This window comes from Oryctolagus cuniculus, chromosome 8 (assembly GCF_964237555.1).
Source record: "Oryctolagus cuniculus chromosome 8, mOryCun1.1, whole genome shotgun sequence".
Classification (NCBI taxonomy): Eukaryota; Metazoa; Chordata; class Mammalia; order Lagomorpha; family Leporidae; genus Oryctolagus; species Oryctolagus cuniculus.
The window spans coordinates 93,324,992-93,342,364 of NC_091439.1; the positions used below are offsets into that span (position 1 = coordinate 93,324,992).

The following is a 17,373-nucleotide window of genomic DNA, read 5'->3' on the forward strand; positions in this document are numbered from 1 at the left end:
TGAGTTTTTCAGTGTTAGTAGAAGAAGAAAAGTAAATCCCAGGAAGGGAGAGATTAAAAAAGGAGCATGAAGGGTTGCTTTGTTTTTGTTTTTATTTTTCTTTTTTTTTTTTAATCATTGTCCATATAGAAGTAGGAAACAGCCTTGTAGGAATGTTGAGACTTAACATTTCTGATTTGACAGGAAAGAAAAGGGCATGCAATGTAGTTGTGAAAAGAGAGCAGGCATTGGCATCACCTAGACCAAGTTGGATGTTGGCCTTGCTGATACGTTGGCCAAACACCATGCAAGTATAACTTCTGTAGGTCTCAGACTCTTCATTTAGGTAAGACTATGCCCACTATAGGGATTTGAGCTTCCTAACACACGTTGGGCTTTCTGCACTTCTTCCCTTTGTCTGGATTGCTGTCTACTCAAATAGTCACTTGACCATATTGTTCCTTTCCAAAGGTCCCTCTTCTCTGATGACCTAATCTCAAGTAGTGCCAGATCTTTTTCTCTCCCTGCCCTCCTGTATCTCATCACTCAGGTTAATTTTTTCCTTTGCACATATTTTCATCTGAAATGCCCTTGAATGCGTGTCTTTGTATTCACTTATTTCATGCTTACAGTTATGCCCATTACAATATATGCTTGGGAAGGACAGAGATTCTAAATTAATTTTCAGATCCCACCCCAAGATCATTTGGGCACATAACCACTGTTCCATAAATATTCAATGTGAGTATAAATAAACAGTAATTGGTCATAGTGTGAGATGGAAAGTGAGGGCAGGAGAGCTGAGGCTGGAAGATGCCCACCTACTCTGAGCCTGAGGAATGTAGAGTGTGGGCTGAAAACCCAAGTAGATTGTGTTTAGAATGAATTGGTATAAGAAGATAGTTCTGGGCGAGCAATACTTTTTCCTTAGTGTGTATCAGAATTCTTTAATACGCATCCAGAATCACCCTGGCTATCTTGTCATAACTTGTTTAACTTCAGTTAATGAGCATTTCTTATTTTAAAAATTCATATGCATGTACTGTTTATTTGCTTCTATGACTAATAGTAGTAATGATGGCTAATAATTTTGTTATTTGTCTTTGTAAGAGGCAGACATTATTTTAAGCACTGAACCTATGAGAGTGCTTCAAGAGGTTCATGGGAAATGCATATCATGAAAACACTTGTATGGGTTTCAAAATAGTTTGGCACCAAAATAAACTTATTTATTTATTCCCCAAAGAAATCTTGTATTTAAGGAATACTAATCTTAACTTTTTAATCCTATTTGGCACAAACTTTTTGAAGTATTCTCTTGTACTAGCTCATATATGTCTGTCAGCAAGTCTACTAGGATAGCACTACAATTATACCATTTTGCAGATGAAGAAACTGAGAGAGATAAATTGTATAACTCAGGTTAGATAGCTGAGTTCAGACTCTCAGGCAATCTGACTGAAAATCCAATGATGTAAACCACTAAACTACCCTGGTCTCTCAAGACCTAATCCACCCATCTGAAAGAAAAAGGAGGGTGGCTTTGTTGAAGTCAGACAAAGCTGTTCATCAGCTAGTCGGACAAAGCAGGTCAGATTGTCCTGCCAGGGAAATGTCCTGGGAGAAATTGTCCTGTCCGGGAACAAACCTGGAGGAATTTTCCTTTCAAGGAAAAGAATACTTGATTTGATTTTACCTTTTCCTCTCTCACATCATTGGCAATCTCTTCCAATTTAAGGTCATCTGAAAACTGAATTAATGTCCTGTTTACGCTTCTTTCAGGTAATTTAATAAAGAATTTGGGCTCAGCTCTGAACACCTAACAGGAAATCTACCCAGGGTCCAGTGGGTTGCCTCACATGGTAGAAAGATGCTGAGGTTGCATATATTTACTTTGATTGCATTTATAGTGTCAAAAATAAGTGACTTGTTAGAATGTTTAGGCTTGAGGTTCTTCTTATAACCCCAAACACTGGTTATATTTCACTTTACCTTTTATTTTCTAATGCAAGTTTTACACTTATTTGCTTTAACTCCTCTTTATCTTTCCCCAATTCTTTTTAGAATTCCAATATATCAATCATCAATCATTGAGAAATTCTTGTTTAGATTATGTTTACAATCCAACTCTTCATTTCCTTAAAATTTGTATGATGGGAGATTATGAAAAGGAATTGAAAATCTAAGTTCTATTTCTTTTTTCTTAAGGATTTTATTTATTTATTTGAGAGGTAGAGTTACAGACAGTGAGAGGGAGAGACAGAGAGGTCTTCGTTCCGTTGGTTCACTCCCCAGATGGCTGCAACAGCCAGAGCTGCACCGATCCAAAGCCAGGAGCCAGGAGCTTCTTCCTGGTCACCCATGTGGGTGCAGGGGCCCAAGGACTTGGGCCATCTTCTACTGCTTTCCCAGGTCATAGCAGAGACCTGGATCCAAAGAGGAGCAGCCGGGACTAGAACCGATGCCCATATGGGACGCCAGCACCACAGGCGGAGGCTTAATCTACTGCACCATGGCGCTGGCCCCAAAGTTCTCTTTTTAAATATGTTTCCAAACCATATTCTTAAACTCAGTGACAGTGAATCACCATTGATTGTCCTAAAACCAGGTCCCCTATGTATAGTGGTAGTGCTGTAGTCTGCAGGTCTGTGAAAGAGATGCCAAATGGTTAAAGCCACTGCCTAGAGTCAAACTGCCTGGTTTGTCATCCCTTGCACTGTCACCTGTGTGACATTGAGCAAGTTACTTCTCTTGGATCTCCATCTAAGGCTTCTGCAGGGTTTACTTGAATTTATATAATGTTGAAAACCAGGTCTAGAACCTGGAAAGGGCTATATAATATTAGCTGCTGTTTTTGTTGGTTGTTGACTTTGCTGTTACTTCAGAAAAATTAACTTGCTATTAAAAATAGTAAAAATACTTTAGCAAATATTATTTAAGCGATCATGACAGTCCAAGTTGTTAGTTCATTTTGAGATACTTTTAGTTATTTCTATATGTGCATTACTGAGTCCTAAAAACAGCAAAATCATGTGGGTTTCTACAGGTCTTTTATATTGTATTGTAACCAGATGACATGAAAAAAAAATCTGAAGATTATTTTACAGTATTTTCCTTTGCTTTGTAGAGTCAAATGAATAAACATAGAAAATTTAGCATTTGTCTTGGGTTGTAATAATATTTTTATTTAATTTCAGGGAAGTTATTTTTTGTATGTGTAAATAGAGGAGGAGTTAGACATACCAACCAGGGTGTAAATATTGTCCAGGTGTTTTAAGTAGCTGTCTGTCTTCCCTCTCTGAAGTGTGCACACTGCCATCTGCTGGAATGAGCTTTCCTACACCATTTAGACTGATTTTGAAAAAAGTGTCAAATTACTTTTCTATAATTTTCTTGATAATTAAAAAAAATAGAATGACAGAGAGACAAACAGATATAGAGCTCCCATTCACTAGTTCACTCCCCAAATGTCCTCACCAACTGGGGCAGGTTGAAAACCACAGCGAAAGTCAGGGGCCAGGGTAGCCGGGACCTACTACTTGTGCCATCACCCGCTGCCTTCCAGAATCTGATTAATAGGAAGCTGAAATTGGTAGCTGGAGCTGGGACTCAAACCTAAGTATTCAGATGGGAAGTGCACATATTAACCACTAGGCTGGATGCCTATTCCTCCTTATAATTTACATCTTTTATTGATTGGGGTTTAACAAATTTCAAATTGTAGAGTCCTGACATGTCTTTTAGTGAAAATTCTGATGGGACCAATGAAGTGTATTCTGAAGCTATATCAACAAATCTTTAAAATTTGTGCAGGAGTTGGTGGAGAGATGCTAAAGTACTTTGTATTTTGCTTTGTGCATTTATGAGACATCTTGCTTGATTTGAGTGATAACCCTGTGAAGCAGGCAGAGCAAGTGTGATTAAAATTTTCCAGAGAAAACCTAGTAGGCTCAGAGAGGTTGAATGACCAACCCTTGGCCTTGCTTATTATCAGTGACAGAACTGGGACCAGAATCCAGGAGGTGGAATCCTATTAGTGCTAGGTTATTCCTCCAACACTTGTCAGACCCTATGCGTCTCAGAGTGTATATACTGCATCTCTAGCATTGGTAAGTCCTGGAAAGATGAACTTGGTTTCTAAGAGCATTTTAAAAAGTGAATAAGAAATAGGAGCCATGGGGCCAGCACTGTGGCATAATAGGATATGGGTGCAGGTTCATGCCTGGCTGCTCCTCTTCCAATCCACCTCTCTGCTTATGGCCTGGGAAAGAAGTGGAGGATGGCTCAAGTGCTTGAGCCCCTGCACCTATGTGGGAGACCCAAAGGACGCTCTTGGCTCCTGGCTGCGGATCATCTCAGCTCTGGCCTAGCAGCCATTTGGGGAATGAACCAATGGATGGAAGACCTTTGTCTCTCCCTCTCTCTATCTGTAACTCTACTTCTCAAATAAATAAATAAAATCTTCAAAAAAAAAATAGGAACCAATTCTTGTAAGCTTTGAAAATCACAATGATAAGATCTAGTGCTTTGCAAAATAATATGTCCCATGGAAAGAATACTTTTGTTTATAAAAGGAGTTTTATATTTTATTATTCCTATCCAGAATAACTTACCTACACCCTGTTTCCAAACTGTATGCTGTGCCTGAGAACATTTCATAGCTGATTTTGGTTTCACTCAAGCCCCCATTTTCTAATTAACCTAGCGTAATAGTGACTTCAGTTAAATAATATTTTTCTTTTGGTAAATGGTAAATTTACCTTTCAAAGTGTCTTTTCATTGATTTTTTAATGTAGTGTTGCTACTGGGAACAAGAATTTTGTTCATCATACTTCCTTGGCATGTGTTGATTTTTAAAATTGCAAGTACAGATGAATTCACTAATTTTGAGTGATGCCTAGACATTTCACACTAACTCATATCACAAGCTGTTTGTCGTGTTTACCACTTTTTCTTAATGTTATATTCTGAGATTTCTCATGTACATGTTTCCTGTTACATATATGTATGTGTTATAAATGTTACAGTATAGTCGTCTGGTCATCACTGCTATTTTGTAAGGGCTGTGCCTTCTACCCTCTGTCACTCCTCTTCTCCAGACATTAGCCTACTTTTCCAACCCAACTTTATTAGCTTTTAGTATTCTTAAATTTTGTTCATTTACTAGCATTGCTCTCAAAGTTTTAAAAAATATGTATCAAATGCTTTTACTTTTCAACCACATTCTACTAAAAACATGCCATAATTCTTTGAAGCCATTTCTTAATGATGAAATCTCACAGGCAAAGAGGGGTCAGACAAGGATTTTCCTGAGACCATGTCTAATGTGCAGGCTGGTAACCAACGTGTGCCTCCACTTACTCATTCCCTGAAACATTTTCTGGGCATCTTGTTATTTGTTCTTCTCTGAATCTATTCATATTTGTCAAATACTTCTCTGAAAGACTAGCATAGAGAAATGAACTCAATCCTGCAGGTGCTCTCTAACCTAGAATGTGAGGATTTGGGTGTTAGATACCTTCCCCTGCACACCTATGCAACGCGAGAGTTCACTACAAGTATTCTTTTCTTTTTTGTAACTACTTGACATACTTCATACAGGTATTAAACTTCACCATTTTCCCTGTGTGTGGGTGCACGTGTGTGTGAGTAGGTTTTTAAATGTTTATTTATATATATGCATTTTTCCACTTAAAAGAACAATACATTTTCTCTTGTTGAACTATGTCATTTTAAAAATATTTTGATCCACTTATTTTTCAAATTTTTTAAAATTTGAGATGCAGAGAAAATAGAGCTCCCATTTGCTTGTTCATTCCCTAGATGCCTGCAATGGCCAGAGCTGGACTGGTGCCAAGAGTTGGAAACATAATCCAAGTCTCCCAAATGAGTGGTAGGATCCCAGTTTCCCGAGCATTCACTACTGTGTTTTAGTGTGTACATTGGTAGGAAGCTGAAGTAAGGAGCTTGAACTGAGAGCCAGACCTCAGACGTGGGACAGGAACATCTTAATTTCTCAGCACATACTCCCCAGTTTGTCATTTTTAATACAGTCTTGGGTTTTTTGTACCTTCATCTTCACTATTCTTTCTTTTTTTTTTAATGCCACCTATAAAGGCAGTAAATACACCTTCAGTTGACATTTGAGGCCTTGGTTGCTTAAAGTGTTCTGTTCTGTCACGTTGAACTCTTGAAACATTCAGTTGAGATTTCTCAAGTCTTTTTGTTGGTTAGTGGGGGAAGTAAAAATGTTACTATTTACAAATTTCCTTTATTAGAGCATTCTTGAATTAGATTTCTTTTAAGGCTTCTCTATGGGATTATGCCTGTCTTTCCCTTGCAAGCCTTAGGTTTGCTACACCTACTGTCAAAATCTCCTGAATCTCAAGTCAAATTTCAGTGACTTTTTTTTATTTTTCATTTAGCTATTGTGACAAATGTGGAGTACTTGTTCTTTGGGAACAGCTAAGAACTTTGTAACCTAACCAACCAACTCTACCTTTCTCATTCCTGCTAGTATGTACCAAGTTGTTCAACATTATTTACTTGCATTCATTTTGCAGTAGCTTAGTCAGAATATATCATTATAGTCTACTTTAGATCCATATCTTTGAATAACTGTGATTTCTGCATGCCAATTGATCTCTCCTGACTTCATATTCCTCATCTGTATAAAATAGAGTTGGAACTAGGAGCCCTGAGTTTGCTTTATTTCCAATATGTATGATTTTAAAGTGTAAAATCACTTTTAGAAATTTAAGCCTAACTTTAAAAGTTAAGTAAACCACAATGATTTAACTTTACTCTTCTATTTTAAAAAGAATTTTTTTTATTTATTAGAGAGGTGGAGAGACAGACCAAGCTTTCATCTACTAGCTCACTCCTCAAATGTGTAAAGGCCAGGGCTCAATCTGGGTATCTGACATGGATGACAGGAGGCCAAGTACGGCAACCATCACCTGCTGCTTCCCTGAGTATATGTTATCAGCAAGCTGAAATGGAAGCAGAGCCAAAACTCCAATCCAAGCACTCTGGTGCGGGATGCTGGTGTCCCATGGAGTGTCTTAATTTCTAGCCTATCCTAACTTGCTCTTCTGAGCCATATCCAGTGCTGACATTCACCTACTATGTACTTGTACAGTCCTCTTAGTAATTTGTTCCTGTTTTAAGGAATGGTAATCATCTTTTTTAAAACTTATCATTTTATTTGAAAGACAGGCAGATCTTCCAACTATTGGTTTACTCCCCAAATGCTTACAACAGCCGTTGCTGGGCCACGCAAAAGTGAGGATCCAAGAACTCAATCCAAATCTCCCATAGAGGTGGCAGGGACACAGGTGATTGAGCCATCACTTGCTGCTTCCTAGGGTGTGTGTTAGCAGGAAGATGGACTGGGAGCTCAGGAGCCAGGATTCAAAACAGGTACTCAGGGTACTCAAATGTGAGATTCAGGCATCTAAGCTTGTGATCCAACTGCTGTGCCAAACACCTACCTCTTACACTAGAGACTTGAATATTGAAGGGCGTCTTACTTATAGGACTTCTAAACAACAACAAAATTGTTCCAGCTGCTTTCTCATTGCCATACAAATAGGCCATCACGGCTCCTGTGCACAGACCAGACCCTAAAGGCAAGGACTCTGTCACCCACACACCATACCCCTGCTGGTCACGTGAGCACCAGTGGAAAATGCCTGTCCTGATTTTCTCCATCATGGCTGCAGTGACTCATGGGCTAGCAGAGGATTTACTAGTTACCCTCCTGCAGTTGCTTTAGCTAAATGTTGTAAGCAAATTACACACATACTCTAACACTACAGTGCTCGAATGAAGTCCTTTCTGATTATGATCTGCATGTGCACCTCCCGGTGGCACCTACAAAATCAGTAATGCACCTATCCCAGGATTGTTCCCAAAACCAAAGGTAAATGACTTCATTTCTGGGTTCAGCTTAAACCAAATTGAAAATAATCCTCTGACTCTAGTACTGGGATTCCATGGCTAGTCCCTCAGGTGTTGCATGTCCCATGAATTCCTTTGTGTCCTATTCCTTCCAGCAATGATCTGCTTTGTTTCAGGTGAATGAAATTTACCACGATGAGTCCCTGGGAGTGCATATCAATGTGGTGCTGGTGCGCATGATAATGCTGGGCTATGCAAAGGTAAAAAGTCTTGAAATATGTTAGCCGTGAACACTGGGGACTGGGTGGGTAGCCGGAAGACTGCATTGCTGAAGCTAGAACTGCCATGTGTCCTAAGTAGACTCCAGGTTGCTCTGAACTGAGGAGGAGGAACTGGCAGTCAGCAGAGCTCTCCAAATTCAAGCAGACAATGAATTATTTTTGCCCTGTTTACTGATTTACTTTAATAGTGAGGTAGACATCTTGACTTCAAGAAAGGCCGTAAGAGGGAACACATTTGGATTTCATTGTGAGGACAGAGAATCGCCTTTTCCTATCATTATCAAGTTTGTGATTCATTATACTTTCAAAATGTCTATACTGACTACCTATTATGTGGCATATGCTGTCTAGGTACTTGGAATATGTAAAGAAAGATGACATAGACCTTTGGTTTCTCCTGATTTGTTAAAAACAGCATTTTACAGAGAAGTGGAGCACAGTAAATATTTTTCATTTAAAAGAATTGTCATCTTTTTGAAAACAACAACAAATACATCCAAATTTCATTACCTTTGTTGAGTTTACCTGGCTTTAAAATGGTGCTAGGATGTAGCTCTGTTTTTGGAGATAATGAAATGGTTGAAGAAGTCTCTCCCATTGAGGAGGAAGTACAGGGGGAATAACTAACTTGTAAATTTTCTTGATGTTTAAAATAGCATGTCCCTTTCCTATAATTAATTCTCTTGATTATGAAATTTTAATGGATTTCTGCAATTAGGAAACAGGAAAAACCCATGTGTTTGCATTTCATGATATGAGTATATTAAACATCCACTTACCATTTTCTAATGATAGGGTGTCATTGACCTTTAGTTTATCCCATAAACCTGACCTACTTTGTGTTGCTAAAGAGGAATGCAAGTTAACTCCAGCTGGGCACGTTAATCGGTTTCAGTTAGTTTTTAACATTATTTGTTTGGAGAAGAATGCAATCAGCATATAACAAATCAAGCTATTTTTATTAAGAATGTAAACACTGATAATAACATTTACTGAATTATAACAAAGCTCTCAGCCTGTCAGCCAAGCAGGGACTGATATTGGGTTCCAAGCTTAATTTCGCATTCCATCAGAACTCTCTGAGAAGTGTGGTTCCTCGGTTTTGGTGGTTGAGCCCCCTCTCCCCTCTGAACTTTTAACTCCTGACCATAATGAAATAGAAGCAATATACTAAGGAACTTGATACTGTCTTTTAGAACTGCAAGATGAGAGTGCACCCTCCTTATTATATTCTCATGAGGTTAAAAATAGTTTTTTTTTTTAATTTACAGTATGAGAATCGCATAATTTGACTGCTCCACATAAAGTTGACCAGCTTTGCCAGCTCGTGGAAAAATTTATTCTTCCCACATGTTGATTAATTCTGTACCAAAAAATGCACAAAAATTTTAACTAAGATCTTGTGCTTTCATATCTCTGGAAAAAGTCCCATGCCAGAATATTTCCCAATATTTTTCTTCTTAATATCTCTGAAACTAAATATCTAAACAAAATATTTAGACTATTAAAATCCTTGCTGAAATAATTAACATTGAGTTATCTCACAACAGCAATTTCAACATCAGACAATTTCATAAATGGTGTCAGTTAACTTTTGCACAGGTAATATTAATCATCATAAAAATTATCTTGAGTGACATGTACAATTTTCCAAACCCAGATATCAGTTCAATATTACTTCATCATTATTAAAGTACAGTAACCCCAAATTTCAACCTCACAGAAAGTTACTAAGAGACATCTTTGGGGAAATGTCAAAAGTGTCTTTAACATATTATTTCCTCCTAGTCCATCAGCCTCATAGAAAGGGGAAACCCATCCAGGAGCTTGGAGAATGTATGTCGCTGGGCTTGCCAACAACAAAAATCGGATCCCAACCACTCTGAACACCATGATCATGCAATTTTCTTAACGAGGCAAGACTTTGGGCCAGCAGGAATGCAAGGTATTGCCATTAATTTGTAGAAGACACACTTAAGGACATGACTTCAGAAGTAATACTAAATCAGGCTGGCTGTTCAAATGTTTTGATCCCCACTACCACACATGAGCCGGGCATGCATTCTTTCGATGGCTTTCACTGACTTCTGTGGAAAGCATAATGTTAAATATCACTTAAATATCACAATGTATTGTACTTGCCTTTTAAGTAAGGATGGCACAGTTGGGGTATTAACAGGGTACTGTTGATGCAGTGTGCCTTCCCCTAAGTGCTTGAGATGAGCAAAGAGATACTGAACCAGTGACTGCAGCCAAAGAGCTTTCTTCCAAAGTCAGCTTGAATTTACCTAATATATTCTGATGTGGACTTTGGAAAAAGCAGAGGGGTGATTTTTGTTTCACTGTGGATGGAATTTCTGGCTCCCTCATCAGTATCACGATATGAAGGACCATTTACTACAACAGAATGACAGGGCTTAGCTGGTGGGCAGAACAGAATGGTAACCCCAGAAGTTCCTTCCTTAGGAAAAGAGAAAATGCAGACCCAATAAATCTTTTTAGAGCCTATTACCTGTGGCTTTCCCAAGATAATGTGGCACAATGTCAGCAGGCACACAATACTGCTCCTGTTTTCTGAAAGCTATTTTTTCCCCAGCAGGCAAAGGTCCAGTAGAAATTTTTAATGGGTTTTCTCATAAAATGAAAATAAAAGTGATTGTTATTCTCTGCAGGATATGCTCCAGTCACAGGCATGTGTCATCCAGTGAGAAGTTGTACCCTAAATCATGAGGATGGGTTTTCATCTGCCTTTGTAGTTGCCCATGAAACTGGCCATGTGTAAGTCACTGTTGACAGCTACAAAGCAAAAAAAAAAAAAAAAAAAAAAAAAAAAAAAAAAAAAAAAAAAAAAAATTCCTGTTCCTCCCCGTATTGTTTGCACTTTGGGCAGAATGCATGCCAGTGTGCGATTCCCTTCCCTTGCCAAAGCTGAAATCAGTGAAGAAGTCATGCACTGAAACACAATGAGCGAGTCCAGCTCACAGAACTCCTGTGCTTTGCAGAGCTATAGAATAAGCAGGGCGTTTTTGTCAGATTGTCCCCAATTTCAGAGACTGGCTTCTCCATGGAAGCCATGTTGGCTTAAAAAATCAATCTCCCAGTTCTAGTTTTTATTTTTCGAAAAGAGAAAGAAAAGCTGCAGCCCTCTGATTCTTCCCCCTGGGATCTTCTTTGTGTTCTAGCTTGGGAATGGAGCACGATGGACAAGGCAACAGGTGTGGTGATGAGACTGCCATGGGCAGTGTCATGGCTCCCTTGGTGCAGGCGGCCTTTCATCGTTACCACTGGTCCCGATGCAGTGGTCAAGAACTGAAAAGATACATCCAGTAGGTGACCTGAGTGCTTGGATCTTGTAGACTGCAGACCTGACACTGACTCTTAGGATCTTGACCATGACAAAATCTCCAGCCAGTGAAAACTGCTGTTACTCATAAGCAGTTTCCCATAACTCAGGGCATTTGGCACAATTCCATACTGTAATCACATTGCTTCAAGCAATAAGCCTAGAATCAAAGTGCATTTTCAACCATGATGTGAATTCCTCATGGCATCTTTGTGTAATGACCAAGCTTGAGTTGAGGATGGGAAGAAGATGACCATGGATTCCTTCAAATTATTCTACCTTTCTGCTACAGTATGGGTGTTGGGATCTGCCCTGCCACACCATGTGATGGTTAGGTAGTGACACCAGAAGAGTATCCTAGCACTACTGCCTTCCTAAATCACACTTGGCTCACTTTTATGGGTTCAATAAGAATAAAATATCTTTTTTCTAATTGGAACTGTAACAAGAAACCTCAGAATGCATGCGTTTCTGAACTTGCTTTGTGATCTGATGGCAATCCCCTAGAGCACTTTTCTATTAGGACTTAATTTTAAAAGGTGAACGTTGAACTACATGCCATGTTTTCCTTTCTACAGCTCCTATGACTGTCTCCTTGATGACCCTTTTGAACATGACTGGCCCAAACTCCCAGAACTTCCTGGAATAAATTATTCTATGGACGAGCAATGTCGTTTTGATTTTGGTGTTGGTTATAAAATGTGCACTGCGGTACGTCACTCATAGTCAACTCAGACTTTGCATCTTGAAATTTAATTATGTAGCTCCTCTTCAGAAAGCTTTGCAGACTTACTGATCCAAGTATATGTACATCAACCAATTATTTTGTGTTTGCTATGTTGCTACATGCAAAAGCTAAATGATTTAAATATATATATATATATATATATATATATATATATAATCTTATTTAAACCTAATTGCAGGTGACAAAATTTGGTATAATTTTACAGGGGTTAAGTAACTTGCTTAATTCACACATCTGGTAAATGGGGGAATGGGACTGTCACACAAGGCTATCAATTCCAAATCTTTATACTCTCATTCTCTACCTGGTTTTTATGACCTTCAGATGTTATTCTCATGCCTTCCATGTATTGCTTTGATGGCCAGTATTCCAGATTTCTGATCATAGGGAAGGTTGTGCTAGTATATTGTCGTAGGAGAATCCAATGGTGTACATGGGTGGGCATCAGGAATGTGGCTGCCATATGGTTTATATCCTGGCTCTGACACTTGGTAAGCATGTGACACTGGACACATTATGTATCTTTCTGGCTTAGTTGCTTCACATGTAATATATGGATAATGGTATTATCTAGGTCATAGGATTATTGTAAGGGTTAAATTTGATAATGTAGTTAAAGTGTTTAGTACAATGCAGGCACATAGCAAATGCTCAAAGGAACCCATGGAAGTCATTCTTTGCGTAACTACCCAGTTTGGAAATATAGTTCATTCAATTCCATGTTGATCTTTAATAATTTATTTTTTAAAGGGAAGTATTTTTTTTATACATTGAAGTAAGCTTTGTGTATTACAACAAAACTAGGAGAAAGACCTGGTAAAACTGGTATTGGTAAGGGGGTCCCAGTAAAAGATTAGCTTCTTACCTGATCACCCTAAGGTGTAGCTGACCAGTCACCCAGCCCAGCCCAGCCCACATATGCAGTTTTCAAAAACATTTTTAGTATGTCACTCTTGAATATGAGTGCATAGTGAGGGAAATATCTCATTATTAGAAAAAACATTAATCTGTTTAAAATCTTCCAAATACAGCTTTTTTGGTCTTATAAAGTATATACTGTTAGTTCTTCCCTAATCGTATTAATGTTTTAGATCTGAGAATTCTAAAATGATGGTTGACTGTCATGGAAAAGTACAATTTCTGCTATAAGTAAGAATAAAAACAACAACTCCAGGCCTAAAAATGGGTACTAATAAAACTAATCTGAACATAAGGCTGTCAGTGGGTAATTAGCAATGTGGGCAGTAGATATGTGGATAGACTGTTGTCTGTTTTTTTTCTTAATCTAAAGAATGTTTACATTTAGAAGGAAAGTACAGATGAACAAGAAATGCACACAAATATGTGTACATGCATACACAAACATTTGGATGTCATATTGTGTTTTATGAAAAACAGATTTGAAGGGGACAAGTATTTGGCACAGTGGTTAGTATGCTGCATATGATACCTGCATCCCATATTGGAGTGCCTGGGTTCCAGTCCTGCCTGTGCTCCGGATTTAGCTTCCTGCTAACTTCCACCCCTGGAGGCAGTAGATGATGGCTCAAGCCCTTGGGTCCCCATCACCCAAGTGGGAAACCTAGATTAAGTTCCTAGCATTTGGCTTCAGTCTGGCCCAGCCCCAGCTGTTAGAGACATTTGGGGAACCAGTGGATGGAAGATTTCTCTCTCTCTCTCTCAAATTAAAAAATAAAAAAAAAATGCCATGTTAGTATTCCAAATACAGAATATTCTGCTTTTCTAAAGTAACAATAATAAACAAGTTTTATCTTGGACTCCCTGTTTGGCTTTTCTAAAATAAAATATTTATATGAGAGACAGATATAGACAGGCAGATAATTGAACAGAATTCTCATTCACTGGTTTCCAATGCTAGTAACAGTGCTTGGGTGCAGTCAAAGCCAGGAGGTGGTAACTCAATCTAGATCTCCTGTGTGGGTGGCAGGAACCCAATTACTTGAGCCATCACTGCTGCTTCCCAGTATATGTATTGGCAGGAAGCTGGAGTCGAACAAAGCTAGACTCAAGCCCTGATATCCCAATGTGAGATGCAGGCTTCCCCAATAGAGTCTTAACTGCTGTGCCAAATGTCTGACCCTTTATGTAGTATTTTTTTTCCCTTTAACTTTTCTCAATTGTGGTTCTTAACTTGAAAATATGCAAGAAATATGACATGAAGAAACCATATAATATATCATATTGGTGCATGTCATGTGAGTTGAGAGACCAATGAGAGTTTGATTCTGTCTTTTCCAGTTCCGAACCTTTGACCCATGTAAACAGCTGTGGTGTAGCCATCCTGATAATCCGTACTTCTGTAAGACTAAAAAGGGACCCCCGCTTGATGGGACTGAATGTTCTGCTGGAAAAGTGAGTATATATACTTACTCAACGAGGGTTTAAGATGTGTTATATAATGATCTCTAAAAGTCTGGAACATAATAAATGCAGTTGCGCTGTCATTTTCATGAAAACCATAGAACTATGTGGAGGTTTCTTTACAGTCATGCACTAGAAATGTGTACAAGTTTTCTGTGGCTGCTTGACAAATGACCACAGATCTATGGCTTAAAACAACAGAAATGTATTCTCTCACAGTTCTGGAGGCCAGAAGTTCAAAATTAATGTCCTGGAGCTCAAATCAGGAAGTGAACAGGGCCACATGCCCTCAGAGGCCCTTGTGGACAAGGTTTCCCTTGTCTATTCCAGGTTGGGGCGGCTGCACCCCTCCCCCTGCTGCCTCCTATAGTCTCATTGCCTCTTCCTCTCCGGAGAATGCGGACTCTCTATCCCTCTCTCAGAAAGATACTGAATGGTTTCCCACTCTTAAAATGCCTTGTCACATTTGCATAGGTCCCTTTTCTAAAGAAGGTAATACATCCAGATTCCAGAGATTAGGGCCCCATACATTGGATCTCCATTCAGCCCATAACCCATAGACTCGGAAGAAGTGCCTCCACAGAAACTCTGGCCCCCTGCTAGTGGGATTTGATTTACTTGCTGGCGTCCCATTCCTTGTGAAAGTTGCCCAGAAATAAAGTCATGTGAACTGGGAAGAGTTGGCCTTGCTCCCTGGGGAAAGATGCCCAGAGGTTTTAAATCTCAAATTGTGTAGTCAGGGTTGAATGCTCAGAAAGTGGCTGAGTGCCCAGCTATGCTACTAAGTAAGGGCAGAGATTCCCAAACAAAAGCATGCTGAGAACTCAAACTGAAGAGCCTGGCCCAGGAGAGAAATCAGATACTGCAGACAGGGCCACCATCTGGCAAAGATCTATAGCTTTCAGTTCTTCTAATGCTCCATTTCAAATATGTATAAACTACCTTTTGATGAGAATTATTCATAATAATAGTAAAGCCTGTCATAAAGTGTTTGTACTATGTTAGGCACTATGCTAAATACATTATATACAGTGTCTTGCTGTGGGAAAGTTCTTCTGACTAAAAACAACAATGAGTTCATTCTTTATTTAAAAATGGTATCTTGAATTAACACTTAACATTGAACTCTTCTAAATATAGGGGTACTTCAGAAAGTCTGTGGGAATGTGGAATTAAATATGTTTATTTTGGCACAAAAACTTTTGAAATTCATGTATAATTTTTTCATAATGTAGATTTCCATGAGTATTTTGACCTTTTGTATATACATCAAAAGTATTTCTGTACAGTAAACTTTATTTTTATTTTTCAAAAGATTTACTTATTTATTTGAAAGGCAGAGTTAGAGATAGAGAGAGGGATCTTCCATTCTTTGGTTTACTCCCCAAATGGCAGCAATGTCCAGGACTGGGCCTGGCTGAAGCCAGGAGCCAGGAACTCTATCCAGGTCTCCCACGTGAGTGCAGGAAACTAGCACTTGGGCCATCTTCATCTGCTTTCTCAGGCACATGATCAGGGAACTGGATCAGGAGTGGAGCAGCCAGCACCAGAACCAGCACCCATGTGGGATGCTAGCATCACAGGCAGTGGCTTAACCCACTATGCCACCATGCCAACCCCCAACAAAAACTTTAAATTCCATTTCTCCATAAACATTTCGAAGTCAGACCCAGTGATTCCCAAAGACTCAGTCACACCCCATGCCCTGTCTCACGGTCACAGGATTCCAACAGTCACAGGGTGCAGGGCATCCACTCCCAGCCCCAGGAGCCTCCCCATCTGCAGAGAGAGAGAGAGAGAGAGCGCTGCAGCATTCCGGGTGCCAGCTACCTGCCCCACTAAGGTTGCCAGTGCTCCACCTTGGCAACCTGAGTCTGGCACCTTGACAGAGTGAGGGGAGGGGAGATTAATGTAGTCCTTGACTATACTCTGAAGGAACGGTGGTCTTTATATTTCTACTTGCTGGATTCTTTATTTAGTGGTGGGTTAAGCTTGTGATTATAAAGTAAATTGAAAGTATGTCATTGTAAAAATGAGAAGAAAAAATAAGGAAGGAGATAGATGGAAGGGTGGGAGCTTGGGAGGAGGGAGGTTAGGACGGAATTATCACTATGCTTTTAAAATTATATATAATGAACACATGAAATTTGTTCCTTTCATGTAAATAAAAAATTAAAAAATACAAAAAAAATCTTTTTGAAGTACTCTGCTATAGTTATGCTGTTATTTACATTTACAAATGTTGAGTTTTTAAGAACCACTTTTATTGTCTATAGTGCAAAAAGGAAGGTCAAAATGTTTGAAAGCAAAATAGCTAACACCGTTTGAGTACCTGCTATTTGCTGGATAGTGTAAGTGCTGGGTAGTAGATTGCCTTCTATACCATCAGAATCCTAGTAGCCACATTTAATTGCTTCATGGAAGATAGCCTTACACTGTGATGAACCTATCTAGTCTCAATTTTCCTGTTCTGACGGGTGAAGATCATATTTCTGACCTACCTAACTCTCAGAATCAGTGTGAAGGAAAAATGTTTACATTAAGTAAAAGTGCTTTGAAACATGAAATATTTTGGATATGTTAATTAATTTCTAAGTTGAGGCATGCAAGTATATATTTCATGTGATCTTAATGGGGAGCGTGTTGCCCTCAAAAACACCATGATACAAGATTGGGTGTTTGGCACAGTGGTTAGGCTACTGCCTGGGACCTGCAATTCTGTATCTGAGTGCCTGGGT

At 39.0% G+C, this 17,373-nt stretch overlaps 1 protein-coding gene across 8 annotated transcripts in view; it reads left to right on the top strand.

Moving 5' to 3' along the window:
• ADAMTS3 (ADAM metallopeptidase with thrombospondin type 1 motif 3) overlaps nucleotides 1-17,373 on the top strand; it is a 319,865-nt gene that overhangs the window by 269,564 nt on the left and 32,928 nt on the right. For all 8 annotated transcript variants that reach the window (XM_070048039.1, XM_008267763.4, XM_051820227.2 and 5 more), the window contains 6 exons: nucleotides 8,058-8,141; nucleotides 9,951-10,107; nucleotides 10,835-10,940; nucleotides 11,345-11,488; nucleotides 12,084-12,216; nucleotides 14,513-14,626. In XM_070048039.1, coding sequence (XP_069904140.1) covers nucleotides 8,058-8,141; nucleotides 9,951-10,107; nucleotides 10,835-10,940; nucleotides 11,345-11,488; nucleotides 12,084-12,216; nucleotides 14,513-14,626 — 738 coding nt within the window. The remainder of the gene's footprint in view (nucleotides 1-8,057; nucleotides 8,142-9,950; nucleotides 10,108-10,834; nucleotides 10,941-11,344; nucleotides 11,489-12,083; nucleotides 12,217-14,512; nucleotides 14,627-17,373) is intronic.